The 14,463-nt window shown below is 47.7% G+C and overlaps 1 protein-coding gene across 4 annotated transcripts in view; it reads right to left on the bottom strand.

The window, feature by feature from the left end:
• Mylk (myosin light chain kinase) overlaps positions 1-14,463 on the bottom strand; it is a 254,873-nt gene that overhangs the window by 42,025 nt on the left and 198,385 nt on the right. For all 4 annotated transcript variants that reach the window (XM_034514936.2, XM_076942877.1, XM_076942876.1 and 1 more), the window contains 3 exons: positions 9,334-9,384; positions 8,448-8,575; positions 5,618-5,771 (listed from right to left, as the gene is read on the bottom strand). In XM_034514936.2, the coding sequence (XP_034370827.1) occupies positions 5,618-5,771; positions 8,448-8,575; positions 9,334-9,384 (333 nt within the window). The remainder of the gene's footprint in view (positions 1-5,617; positions 5,772-8,447; positions 8,576-9,333; positions 9,385-14,463) is intronic.

Raw genomic sequence — 14,463 nt, 5'->3', positions numbered from 1 at the left:
CTTCCTGACTGCACATTCAGTAGGTCCCTTAAAGGCATCCATCCCCCAGGATACCTGGTGTATGTGGTGCTGGGCTCAGAACTCAAGGATTCACACATCCTAGACAGGCACTCTATCCACTGAAGCTCACCCCATCTCATGTCTCCTTCTTTGATATGCTAGCTTACTCTTTTCTGCCTGGGATTCATCTGCGCCCAGAGAGCCACCTCTCATCATTGCCGCCAGTGTCACAGTGATGCTGGAGGCCTCCTGTAAGGGAGTCATTTCTACTAGCTGTTTAAGTCCTGACAGGACCACTTCCCAGCTTCCCAGCGACAGGGGAGGCCTCCTGCAATGGAGCCACTTTCACTGGCTGTTTAAGATGTTCTCTTAGAAAATCTGTTTGTTCTGAAGGATATATTGGTCTTTTTAAGAAACATTTCTGGTGTTGGCTAAGATGTTTATTATTCTAAATCCTCTTAGAGGCAAGTGGCTCAAGTCCTCTGGAAACCAGCTAAGGAAGTGGAAGAGCCTGCTGGGGGGTGAGAAGTCCTTACTGTCCCTGCCCCAGACTTCCTGGCAGACTTAGTCATGGAGGTTTATACAATTGAAGGCCCTGGCCATTGGCTGATTCCCTTCTCTCTGGTTTGCTTTGGGAAAAAAAAAAACAATTTGGAGAGGTCAACATTGCTGAAGAGTTGTTATGTGCGCCTACCCTTGATACTGACACCTCAAATTTATGTGGTGGGGTTTTCCTCAGGCAGCACAGGAGAAGGTGAAACATGTGGGGAAGGAGGCTTGCATTACAAGCAGAATGTTGCTGCTGTGAAGGGATTTGGTCCCCAGTCGAGTTCAGGAGTACTGGAAGTTTAGGGTCCCTCCTCCATGGTTGCCCTCAGAGCCATGGCTGTCTGATGCTTTCTAGCCTTTCCAAGTACAGAGCCCACATGAATGGAACTAACCATTGGGTGGGACCAGGCTTCTCCCATGAGCCTCTCTGCTAAAGACAGACACATTCAGCCTGAACAGTGCCTGGCAAACAAGAGACTGGCTTGCTGGCTACAGCTGGACCCATGCTTCCTCAGAATTCTCCCAGGGCTCCCTGGAGACATGGCTGGCAGAATGGGAAACCCTTCCAAGGGAAGGGTTCCTCACAGCTCCAGCTGCAAGAGTTTGTGCTCAGTAGAGGGTTGCTATTCCTGGGAAACCAGAGAACCTTGTCTGCGAAGTTTCCCATCAGCCCAGCTTCCCTTTGCCCTCTTTGTGTTTGCCCACACCATGTCTGTCTGGGCTAGGCCTGCCTAGATGGCCAAGCACAGATCCTGAATCCAACAGCTGCTGACCTGAACTGCAGCCCACTCTTGGAAAGAGACTCTAAGAGGCTGAGATTAAATTCACTGTGCTGGTTAGTTTTAACTGTCAGTTTGACACAACCATGAATCAGCTGGGAAGAAAGCCTTAACAAGGAGTTATGCAGATCAGGTTGGCCTGTGGGTGTATCTATGGGGAATGTCTTGACTGTTATCTGATGTAGGAAGACTCAGGCCATTGTGGATGTGGATTCCCTAGGCAGGGCATCCTGGACAGTATGAGGGGAACAAGCTAGCTGAGAGCAAGAGAGCACACAGTGATACATTTGGTCTCTTTGCTCTTGGCCATGAATGTGACGTGTCTAGCTGCCTGAGTTCCAGCCTAGACTGCCCTGAGATGGTGGACTGTAAGCCAGAATTGTGAACCAAACAATGTTTTCCTCCCTATGTTGCTTTCAGTCAGGGAGCATTGTCAGAGCAAGCTGGAACACTCGCTAGTCATGGACAAAGCCACAGGAGAGTCCCACGACTCTGTGCACCCAGACAGGGTTTGGTCTTTCCTACGCTGTCAGGCAGAATGAGATCAGGCTACCGTTATACTTACACTGGTAAGCCAAGCATCTCTAAGGAGTATCGCCAGCCCTTCCAAATCACGTAAGCTTTAAATTCAGAATGTAGGTGGTGTAGGTTGGGTGTCTAGGGTCCTTGATGCTTTGTTTTTCTCTTTTAGAGTTAGGTGGAGGCCTGGTTTTCTTGTGTTGGGTGAGTGACATTAAAGAATCCATCTGGATCTCCTGCTCCTCCCTCATCCTCTTCCAGGTCACGCAGAACAGTCCAACAGGCCCAGGCCCGGGCCCAGGCCAGGCAGCAGAGCTTATTCTTAACGCTGCTTCTTAAAATATAATAATTATCCTTGGAAATAGCTAAGTATCCCTCATTTAAACCAACTGGAGGAAGGGCTAGCTTCCGTTGATTTGAAACCGAGACTCATGAGTGATCTGAAAAGACGGCAGCTCTTCAGAGAGTACGCCACAAGAGGCTTCTGCAGCTAACGAGAACAAGTCAGACTTAAGTGGCCTTATTTAGTTGGCCCATCAAGTGGATGCTTTTCAGGTGCTTGAAAACTGTCCAGAATAGGTGAAACAATTTCTACTTTTTCTCATTTACGTTTACATCTACTTACTAAACCCCAATCAGATAATATGCAGAAGTCTCTGGGGACACACAGGTAAATTAGCTTAATCCTGGTTTACTTTGGCCTAAGTCTAAATTCATGGGCTCTGAATGAAAGTAGCTTTGCCGCAGCCATCAGCACAAGTCCTCATTTTATTGAGCGATTCTATTCTCAGCTCTGGGGTGGGGGAGGCAGACAGAGAGCCTGCTCCCCATTCCATTCCCCTCCTAGGACGGCATTTAACATGTTGCTCCTGCCAGCTGGCAGGCAGCCACGCCGATGGCCCTGTCAGCACTGGCCGTGGAGAATGAGAAACTCAACCATAAAAGGCCAGAACTGCAGCTCCTGCAGTGGGGCTGGGGGAAGGGGAGGGTGGCACCGCACGGGGTGGCTTGGGCAGGGTAGGGGGCACTTGGTTTCAGAAAAGCAGTTCAAAGTTGTTGAACCCACACAGGGGCAGATGGATGGGAAATGCTGAGGAAGGGTGGACTCCGAGCCGGGACCAAATTACGGCAAGTTGTATCTCCAATGTAAGCCCCCGGCCCCAAGTTCCTGACTCCTTGGGAAATTACAGAAATCAGCACCTAGACTCACCAAAGAGAGCAAGAGGGTGGAATGGGTTCCCCTTTAGCCGAGAAACTCATTCCCTGACCCTTTGGTACACCCACGTCCCAGATCCACAAAGGAAGGAATCAGAGGAAGACGAAAGAAAGAAGGGACCCGAGTCAAATGATGGGCACTGGGTGAAGACAGAGAGAGAAAAAGAGAGAGAGAGAGAGAGAGAGAGAGAGAGAGAGAGAGAGAGAGAGAGAGAAGGGCAGAGAGAGAATGAGCCAGTGGTGGCAGTGCACACTGATTCTCGCTGTTCTTCATCCCCACTCCAAGAAATCCTTCTTCTACTGCCTAAGGCCTGGAGAGCGATGATGCAAGGCTCCCCAAGGTTGGAAGTGAGAAAATGTGGGCTGAGGACCCAGGGCCAGCAGTAAACTCCTCAGCATGCAGCAGCTTTCCAGACAGACTGCTTATCACCAAGATGCATTTCCCAGCCAGAGGTTTCTTTGTCTTGGAGATATTCTTCAGACTTTACCCATCCACAGGCCATGGGCATGTCTGGAGGGCAGGCATTTGAGAGTTTGAGGCTGGTTCTTCCCTTAGTTTCCCTTCTGCATGGCTGGAAACATACCCACCCATCTTGGGCCTAAGGTGAGGACAGGAGATAAAGATGGGGAAGGAAGACTGGGACCAAAGTTAGGGACCATAGAGTGATGGAGCTAAGAGAACATCTAAGTCCTCTCCAACTGCCAACTTCATCCCTGGAAAGTTCCACAGATTCCCCAGGGGTGAGTTCTAACCACTGTGGCTCATGAATCCTTTTCTAACATTCTCTTGTTCTGTAGGTCTGTGAACTCTGCTGTGAAGTTGGGGAATAGTCTTTACACTGAACCCAAAGGAGCCCTTTGTCTAATTTTTTTCAAAAGGAAATGCTTTTGTAAGCTTGAGGGTCAAGATTGACTGGAAAACCTATTCACGTCTAATGTGCATGCCACTGAATACCAGGTCAAAGTCTGTCATGCATCCCAAATGCAGAGGCCTACACATGCACAAAACACAGCTACTGTCCCCCTAGCTGCCCCTTCACATGTCCCTCTACTGTACTATGCACCTGCCACATGGGGAACCATGATGGAGGGAAGACACTGGGCATCAGCCATGGGAGGAAACCACATAGATAGCAACTTAGATGTGTCAGAAGACAGATCGGGACATAGGAACAGTCACTAGGAAAGAAGGGAACATGAAATCTTGAGACTCAGTCTAAATATGGGTTCAACTTACTGGGGACTCAGAGATACAGAAAGGGGAAGAACTCAGGGTTAGGAGTCACAGTGACCTTAGAGGAGCAGTCTCTGTAGACTAAGCAACATGGGAGCAAGGGGCAGGTAGCTGCAGAGGGCCAGGGGCCCTCTGGGCAGAGACTGCTCTGCCACAGGGTTGTTAGCCCAGGGGTGGGGGCACAGAAAGCAGAGCACTGCAGGAAGGCCAATCACTGCAGGAGGGTAATCCTGTGCTGTGAGGAACAAGCAGGGAATAAAAAGCCCCAAGAGCCTGGGAACTGGACCAAAGAAAAGAGCCCTCACAAAGGGAAGGGATCCATTGATGGCATCACATACAGGTACCTGGAGGTCTGGAGGCCACCAAATTCAGAGAAGTCTTACTTAATGCCTCATAGCTCTCCAGGAAGCTAGAGGCCTAAGGGCCTTGTATGTGCGCTGGGGGGTGGGATGGGGGTAGGCGGATGACAATGAGGAGCATGTCTCCAGAGAAGACTAAAAGTTCTGAGGGGCACTGATATCTCAGCCTAGGGGCCTCAGAGTACAGCCTGGAGTGTGCATGTGATACAGTCTCCATGCTCCAGCTCCTGAAAATAAGAGGAAGTGGCCTTGATCCCAGGTGGGGATTTGTAGGTTACAGTGACGTGAATCAGATGTCCCCCACACGTCCTGAGCATCTGAATCCTTGGTTCCTAGTTGGTGGTTGTCTGAGGAGGATTAGGAGGTGTGGACCAGTTAGAAGAAGTATGTCCCTGGAGGTAGGCTTTAAGGTTTCAAAAGCCGTGAGCTATCTCAAGTTAGTCCTGTCTGCTGTTTGTCGGTTGAGATGTGGGCTCCTGGTGCTGTTCCAGTACCAAGCCTGCCTGCCGCCATGTTCCCCACTATCACGGTGATGGACTCTTATCCTTCTAGAACCATAGCCCCAAATAAACCCTGCCTTCTCTAAGCTGCCTTGATCTGGTGCTTCAGCACAGCAATAGAAAACCTAACGGAGACATAGAAGGAATCAGATAGTGGTGGGCATGAGCCAGAGGAAGTGAACAATCCACCCAGGAGACCTGCGGGTGGGAGGGCTCGGGATCTCTAACGGCCAGGAACATGGAGAAACAAGGAGGGGACTCAGGGAGAGGAAGATGCTGGGGGGAGGGGGTGAAGTAGAGGCAGGTATGGAGTCCTGCATCAGTTTGCAGGGTATTGTGTGAAAGTAAGGGGTGGAGAAGGCAGGGGAACAAGGAAGCAAAGAGGAAGGTGCTGACATCTTGGGGTTCATGCATTTTGTCCTCCACTCCTTGCTCTTCCTGCTTAGGGTTTCCTGGACTCACCCACGACCGTGAGGTTGACTTGGGCCTGCCTGCTGCCCAGCTTGTTCTCCACCACCAGTGTGTAGCAGCCGCAGTGCTCCTGCCGCGCGGCCAGGATGGTGAGCTTACTGCCGCTTTCGCCATTCTCCACCTTGATGTGCTCACTCTCCTGGATCTGCAGGTACAAGTGGGAGTGAGAAAAGGGGCTCCTTACCATCTACTCCCAAGGAGGGATGGGCAGTGGGGAGGGAGCAGGGGTCACTCCATCTTGTCTGGTGTGATGGTGCATACTTGTAATACCACTGGGCAAGTGGAGACAGGAGGATGCCTGGGGATTGCTGGTTAGACAGTCTAGTGTAAGTGGTAAACTCCAGGCCAATAAGACATCTTGTCTCAAGAGAGGTAGATGGCTTGCCTGAGGATGACAGGGTGACACCTGAGGTTGTCCTCGAGCATACACACACACACACACCCACACACACACCCACACACACAGGATGTCAATTTATGCTGGAGCATGGACGAGCCCTAAAACAACATATCAGACCAAACCAAACTAAACAAATAAAAACACAGAAACAAACAATCCCCCCATCCCCCAAACCAAGAAAACAAAAAACCAAAATAAAACCACATCAACAAAACAAAAACAAAACCATGTCCAGAGGCAGAGGGCGATGTGCCAGAGTGTATGAGCCCATCTATCTAAAATGTCCAGAATAGGCAAACCCATAAGAATAACATGCAGGGAGTATCGGCAGAGACTGAGGAAGGGGAGGACTCACACTGGTTTCTAGGGTGAAGGATTAGGAAATGCTGATTCCCACACAGTCTTGTGTGTTGACCAATGTCACTGAATTATATACGGTGATTTTTAACTAATTAAAGTTAAAAACTTTGCTAGACATAGTAGCACAGGCTTGTATCTCAGATGCTCAGGAGTCGGATAGATCACAAGTTCAAGGCCAGCCTGGACAACTTAGTAAGACCTACCTCAAAAAGTAAAAAGAACCCTGGGGCTGTAGCTTAATGGTAGAGCACTTGCCTAGCATACATAAGCCTAAGCCCAAAATCCAAACCTTAGTACTGGAATAAAGAAAACCACCACCACCACCAAAAACCCCGTAGTTCCTCTTCGATTGAGAGTGGCCCCCATGGGCTCATGTGTTCGAATGTTTGGTTCCTAGATATTGGAATGTTTAGGAGATGTGGTCTTGTTGGTGGGGGGTGTATCACTAGGGGTGGGCTTTGACATTTCAAAAGCCCTTGCCAGCTCCAGTCTCACTCTCTCTCTGCCTGCTTTCTGCAGTTCAGGATGTAAACCCTCAGCTACTGCTGCAGCGCCAGGCCTGCTTGCCTGCCTGCTGCCATGCTCTTCAGCCTGGTGGTCACAGACACGCCCTCTGAAACTGTGAGCAACACCCCAGGTGAATGCTTCCTTTTATAAGTTGCCTTGGTCACAGTGCTTCTTCAGGGCAGCAGAAGAGTGACGAAGACATCCCTCAACTGTGTTAACCACATTCCATGCGCTCAACAGACAGGGCCAGTAGCTACCACACTGGATAGCACAGATGCCGAATGGTTTCATAATTGCAATAAGTTTTTGTACTGAACTTGATTAATAGGCCCTGAAAGGGATGTGATTCTGCTTCATCCATCAGTCTAGATGGGCAGGGCCCTATTTTCTTCTCCATCTCCCCTGATTAGCTCTGCTTTCCTCCCAGGTTCTAGTGACTCATCTCTTGGCCTATGACAATTGGTGTGGCATGAGAATGCCGACAGGGCTTACAAAGAAGCCTCACACCTTCTATAAACATGGGTTTTAACCTTCCTAATGCTGTGGCCCTTTAACACAGTTCCTTGTATTCAATGATCTCCAACCATAGCACTATTTTGTTGCTATTTCATAAATGTAATTTTGTTACTGTTATCAATTGTACTATAAATATCTATGTTTTCTGATGGTCTTAGGAGGCTTCAGTGAAACTGTCATTCAACCCCAAAGGGGTCATAACCCACAGCTTGAGAGCTGCTGCTTTAATGGGTTCCTAATGCAGAACCAGCCCAGCACACTGGGGTGTCTGCTGATCACACACATGAGTGTCATTACCAGTGTGAACAGTGAGAAGCTGGGTGCTGCAAAATTTTGGTACAAGCTGGTTATTTGGAAATTCAAATGTTTTCATAGGGAATATATTATAAGTTGTAGCTATACTTCTGGGTCATTCAGCCAAAATTCTATTTGATGTATAATTTATATATCCAAATACCTAAAGCTTGCTTTGATCTTTTAGCATGTGTTAAGTGGAAGCTGTAACCAGCCAGAACTCAGGAGGCTGGTGTAGGATCACAGCGGTGTCTGAGGGGGTCACCTGAGGGCGTTGACTTCCTGCCCCCAAAAAGAATTCTAGGCAGATGGACTCAGATGAGGGCAGGAGTAATTTTATTAAACAGACTGCCTATAAAACCAGGGCTTATTGGTAGAAATGGAAGAAAAGCTAGTAAGAACTCAGGTTTGGTGGATAGGTGACCTCTCCCCTTTCTCTTCTTAACAATCTTTCTTTTTCAATAACCAGGTTTTGGGATGCCATGCATCCCATTAGGCTATGTCCCTGGCCTCTGTGTTTTATTTGGACAGGACCCTGGAAGGTTGGCTGGGCTGCCCTTGATCTTACAATTCTCTTGCCTTGGCCTTCCAAGTGCTGGGATTCCAGGTATGCACCCCCATGCTCAATGCTCCCCTCCACGTCCAAAGTGAAACAGAGCAACGCCCCCTGGCCACCCAGAATTTCTCATCTTTTAGGCCCAGGGCTGGGAGTTGCCCTTAGGCCACTCGGCATCTCTGACTGACCTGCTTTCGGAACTTCATCCACGTGCAGGTGATGGGCTGGGTACCAGCCACTTTCCCAAACAGCTCCACAGGCTCTCCTGCGCGCACCTTCTGGTCCTCGGGGAACTGGATGATTTGAGGGGGCATAGCTAGGAGGGGACAAGCAGAATGTGAGGCAGGGCCTTAGATATACTGATCTCACTGGCTCTCACTGGCACTGCTGGCCATGTTGGTCTGGTGGTGCTCTCTTCCTGTCTGGAATCTTCAAGATAAGAATGAAGGTACTGACCCCTGCTCCAAAAGTTCTGAGTGCAGGGACCCTGTTAGCCTTGTCTACCTTTGAGAATCCCCAGAAGTGACTCACACAATCTACACAACATAGTTCATCACAAATTGGTTGTGGGGGAATTTGTGTCTCCCCATAATGGTCTGAATGGCTGTTCCAGACTATTTCTTAATTTGGCATTACCTTGCATCTAGCCTTTCAGTTACCCTGGCTGATAGGCCCAATGTGGTTTGTGCCTTCGAATGTCTCCCCAGAGACAACAAAACAAACTACAAAGCAGGGACATACAGAGCTGGGCCTAAAAGCAGCATGATGTAGTCCACCCCCTGCAGAGTGGAGTGGAGACTGAGGCTGAGGCCTAGCTTTGCAGAGGGGACAGGACAGAAGCCCCCAGCAGCATGTGACGTGGCACACATAGATGGAGGCAGAGGAAGGAAGAAGGAGGGGGTGGGGATGAGGTATCACTGGTCATAGGTTCCTTAGAGAAGGAGGCAGCCCAAAATGTGGAGCCTGGACGAGGGAAGGATCTTCTTCCACTACATATATGGTTGGTCAGAAGACAGAGGAGAAGGCCCCATGGCAGATGACTCCCTTGCCCTCAGGTAGGACTGCGGCTGTTACCTGCTTTTGTAGGTGTCTTGGGGGCAGGTTTCTTTTTCACAGTTGCGTCACCTGTAACAAAGAAGCTTACAAGTTAGGATGTTAAGACCTCAGTTCTGTTCTGGCCCCTCATCTCCAGATACTCCTCATTCTGCTATGACTTCCTGTGGATCTCCATGCCCTGATTCAATCTTATGATTCAATGAATGTCAGTTCTCGAGGGCCTCTGTCAGGGCGCCTTGGACCAGTGGGATAGAAGCTCTCAAAACTCAAACGGCCCTCATAGTCCTACTTACAGATGACAACCAAAACCTCACTAACTACATGCTCACCCTAACTTTCAGGAAGTGCAGAAAGGAAATTATGTCAGATAAAGTAACTAAAATTAGCCTTGGTATGGATCCAAGGGTCTCTGGCTTCCTTTGGGTCACAGGCTATGACCAGTAGTTGTTTCTTAAACAACAAAACATAACAAAACAAAACTCCCCAAACCAGACATTCGATGAATGAAATCTGTGAATGAATGAAGCTGGGAATGGCAACTCAGGCCTGTGGAGGCTGAGGGCAGAGCACTGTCACAAGTTCAACGGCAGCCTGGACAGGGAGTTCCCAGTGAGCCTGGGATGCTAGACGCTATTGCAAGTCTCGACCTTCAGAACAAATAAATATTATCTTGCTATCTTTTCTTCTTACTCTACTTTTTTCTAATTTAACAACAACAACAAAAACCGACTCAGACAGAAACACCTCATAGCACAAATCTTCCTATCTATCTAAATAAAAATACTTCACGCAGGCAGAAACACCTGCATCGCTTCTAATGGCTTGATTTCCTATTTCCTTCAGGTCATTTTTAAAAAATTAAAATATATTATTTCCTCCTCCCGTTTCCTCCTCTCAACTCTTTCCTTGCTCCCACAAGTTCACGGCCCCCTTTCCTTTACTGCTGATAACTGAGTTTTCTCCTTAGCCATGGGAAGCCAGATTCAAAGCCTCCTTACTGTATAATCCTACTTATGTGGTGCTCTAGAAAGGCCAAACCATAAGAACAGAGAACAGATTAGTGGCTGCCAGAGGTGCTGAGGAAGGGTTGACCAGCAGCACAGGGAGGCCTATCTTGACTGGAGTGGTCATTAAATGCCAACTCACACAATGTGCACTACAGAAGATGCACAGGGAAATTACACTTTAATTCAAAAGTGTGAGTGTGTGGGCACATCACCAAGGAGATCTGCCATAAGTGCCCTATATGAGTCCTAGCCCCTGGGCTAGGGATTTAGCTTGGTGATTAAATGCTTGCCTGAGAAACACAAGGCTTCTATTCCCAGAACCATAGAACTATAACACAGAGAGAGGGGGAAGGGAGAGAGAGAGAGAGAGAGAGAGAGAGAGAGAGAGAGAGAGAGAGAGAGAGAGAGACTACATCTTTATTCACAGCCCTTACCCTGATTTATTATCCCCCCTCGGCACTTATCATATCTTCACTTATTTTATTGCCTGCCCTTCCCTTCCCACCCAAGTGCAATATTTTGAAATGGAACATTTTGTCATTGTTCACTATTATGGATCCAATGTACATGACACGCAGTAGGCACTCAATACCTGCTTGTTAAATGAGTGAGTGGGTGGATACTGAGTAGCTTGTCTACTACAGAATGGAGGGTCAGCCCCGGGGCCAGGCATGTCTGTAGAACTTGTCTATGATCACAGGTGGTTTGGCTAGCCCTGGGTATCTCCACAGAGGAGACAATGTTATCACCCAACCTATTTCTCTCAGAAGAAAACTGAAGGGAAAGCCCTGGACAGAAACACCTTGAGACCACAGTGCTGACAACTGTGGCCTATGGCTAAGTTGCATCCCCTCTGGTGGGGCGCCATGAGTGAGCCCTATCTTACTATGGGCCTACTATGAGCCATTCACTAAACTCTATGAACTAGTGTAGTGGAGAGAAAACCATACAGATGTTAAAACTTGGCTTCAAAATCCTAAACATTAGGTAGTGTGGTCCACAAGACAGGCTTTTGTCCCTCTTTTGCCCTAAGGAATACTTCTAGGGCAGCTGGGAGTATTTGAGTATTGTCAACAAATTAGACAGTAGTAGTCTATGGATGTTCTTCCATTTCGAACATTTTACTGTGGTTTCTAGAACACATTTGATTTTAGGAAAGATCAACTCTAAACTCTTTATGTTTAAGGTTTTATGGGTATACTTTTCTTCTGGGCTGCACATAAGCATAATTACCTGTGTGTGTGTGTGTGTGTGTGTGTGTGTGTGTGTGTGTCTGTGTATAGAAGTGAAGAGAAATATGGAGAAAGATGGGATATCTGGGTATATAAGTCCATATATACCCAGACAGAAGGAATATATAAAAGAGAGATGGTAAAATAGTAATATCTGAGGAATCTGAAAGGTATAGAATAACTATTTGTATTAAATCTTACAGTTTTTTTCTATAACACCAAAATTATTAGAACATAAGAGTTAATAGGAAGCTAAAAAGTAAGAAAAGGTGTCTGGAGAGCTGACTTAGTGATTCAGAGAACTTGATGCTCTGACAGAGCACCCAGGTTCAATATCGAGCACCCACATGGTGGTTCACAACCATCTGTAACTCCAGTTTCAGGAGATCTGATGCCCTCCTATGGCTTCAAAGGCATGAGGCACACATGTGATACGTATATATATATGTAGACTAACGGTCATGCATATAAAATAATAATGTCTTTAAATTTTTTTTCTAAAAATAAAGTAACACCCAGTTGTTCAAACACAGCACAAGAGGAACCTTGTGTGTGTTGAGAACACGGTCATCAGCTCATTACTGGGGAATGGTGGACCCAAGGCCTAAGAAGGTGGCTCTAGAGAACAGGGAGGAGCCCAGGTTAGCAACAGATGATGCAGTCTCAAGCAGAGTGGTGTTCAGTAGAGATGGGTCAGGAGACAGCTGTTATCACAGGAAGTTGAATGAAGCTAGTATGTCCGTTTAAATGAAAGAAAATTAAATACTTAGTTCTTCCACTGAACTAGTTTCATTCTAAGTACATAATAACCCAAATATGATTAGTGGCTATCACAGAGTGCAGGCACAGAACATGTTCATTGTTACAGAGCGTTCTGCTGGACAGCAATAGCATCGTGTACCAGAGAGCTGGGTCTTCAGCCTGAGAGAGAACGGAACACACAGCTGTCACACTGAATCTGCCTCCTCAGGGCTTCACAGGGGGACAAGGATATCCAATTAGGATGCTGCCACCTCTTGGAAGGTACTTAGAAGCACCACACAGAAGAGATGAATGAGGGACAGAAGGGGCATTAAAAGAATTTAGGGAACTAAACAAGGTAGGGTACAAAGGTACTTTGAGACTTCTCTTAGAAACATGGGGGAGATTGTAGCAAAGAAAAACAGACCATGAGAGTGGATGATGAAGTTTGGTTTGGTCAAGTGGACATAATGGATGAATGTATTGATCTGTATGGAAGTTTCTAGAAGCCAGGGTCGGAGTCCTGGAAAAACACTGGTGGACTCTGGAAAGTGAAGATTTCAGATCTAAGCTGCAATTAGAATAAGAACTGGGAAGCTGCGTCAAAGACTGGGGAAAGGAATACAAGGAGAGGTGGAGATGACTGGGCCTGATCCCTGGTGATGCACCTTGAGTGACAGCTGGGTCACTTGAGGGTCAGAGTCAGGGAGGGGAGACCTGGAGAGTAGAGAGGATGTCACTGTGAGCAAGGGTGGAGGACAGATGTTGGCTGGAGGAATGGTCAGGGCTTAACCCAGGTGATGGGAAGCACTGGACGATGCTAGAGACTGGTAGAAAACATATCCAAGGAAGATGGAGAGGCTAGGTACCCAAGAAAACCCTAGTCAGTATCAATTCTGGTGCTGATTGGACAGAGAAAAGCAGTAAAGAAAGGTGAATGCAAAGCCTTTCCTGTGCTGCAGGCTGACTTCCAGGATGCAGAGGGGAACCTAAAGGTGATGAGGGAAGAAATGCAGGAGGCGACGAGTAGCTCAGAGACTCCAGGAGGACTGGAGGAGACAGGCCAAGGGAAGGAGCAGGGCAGATCTTCTCAGAAGAGAGCAAGCCATCTGTCCAGAGGAGCTGCCTGGTATCCTCTTCCGAGAATGTGTTGAAGCTGTAACCCTCCGTAGTTCAGAACGTGGCTGCCTTAGACATGAGGCTTTGGAAAGGTGACTGCATTAAAAATAAATGTCATGAGGGCGGGCCCTAGGCCAATCTGACTGGTGACTTTGCTAAAAGGGAGGAAGAAGGAAGCGGGGAGAGGAGAAAATGGGGAAGGGAAAGCAAGAGAGGTTAGGAAAGGAAAAGGCAGAGAAGGAAGGAGGCAGGGGGAATGTAACAGCACATCTGCACACACAGGAGGAACCATATTAGAAGGAAGATCAGAGAGAAGACAGACATCTGTAAACCAAAGGAAAGAGGCTTTGATCTTGGATTTCTGGCCTGTGTTTCAGGCACCCTGTCCACCATCTTATTATGGCAGCCCTGGCTAGCTGTCACAGACCTCCTGCAGAAAGGGTGGGGGTGACTGGGGAGGAGGAAGACAGTCCTTGGGGGTGTGAACTGTGGACAGCTCCTTGTGTGTACACAAGGAGGTGGGCTGTATGAAACCAGAGGCTATGAAGGCCTTCCTAAGCTTGCTGGCCCTGAGAAATCTATGTGGCGAGAAGCTAGCACCAATTAGTAGATCTTCCAGTGTTAGGTTTAACTAGGATTGAAGGCCACATTTTAAATTTGTTCTATAAATTTATGGTTATTGCTGTTTGAATTTGTTAGCATTTGAAGCTGCTCAGCAAAAACAACTTTAAAGGTTAACCATGCTCTATACGCTATCCATATTCTAAATGACCATCTGTGGGAATCCATTAATGGTGTTCTGTGCACACAGGAAAAGCTGAGTCACAGGATTCTAAAACTAAAGCTTCTCACAGGTGTTCTTTCTACTCTGCACGAATGCAAGCAGGACACCTCACAATGGTTCCATGTGATGAAGAGGAAGCTGGAATCTCATGTAAGTCTGTTGGCTTCCCAAGTTCATAAGGCCATACGTGGCTCAGATAGAAACAGAGCCACTGGCCGTCATGTGTCTGGCTGCTTTTTTCCTTTAACACGCATACTCCACTCTC

Source organism: Arvicanthis niloticus, chromosome 12 (assembly GCF_011762505.2).
Source record: "Arvicanthis niloticus isolate mArvNil1 chromosome 12, mArvNil1.pat.X, whole genome shotgun sequence".
In the NCBI taxonomy this organism is placed as follows: domain Eukaryota; kingdom Metazoa; phylum Chordata; class Mammalia; order Rodentia; family Muridae; genus Arvicanthis; species Arvicanthis niloticus.
Note: the sequence above shows the minus strand (reverse complement) of the source record. Positions and strands in the feature narration are given on the sequence as shown.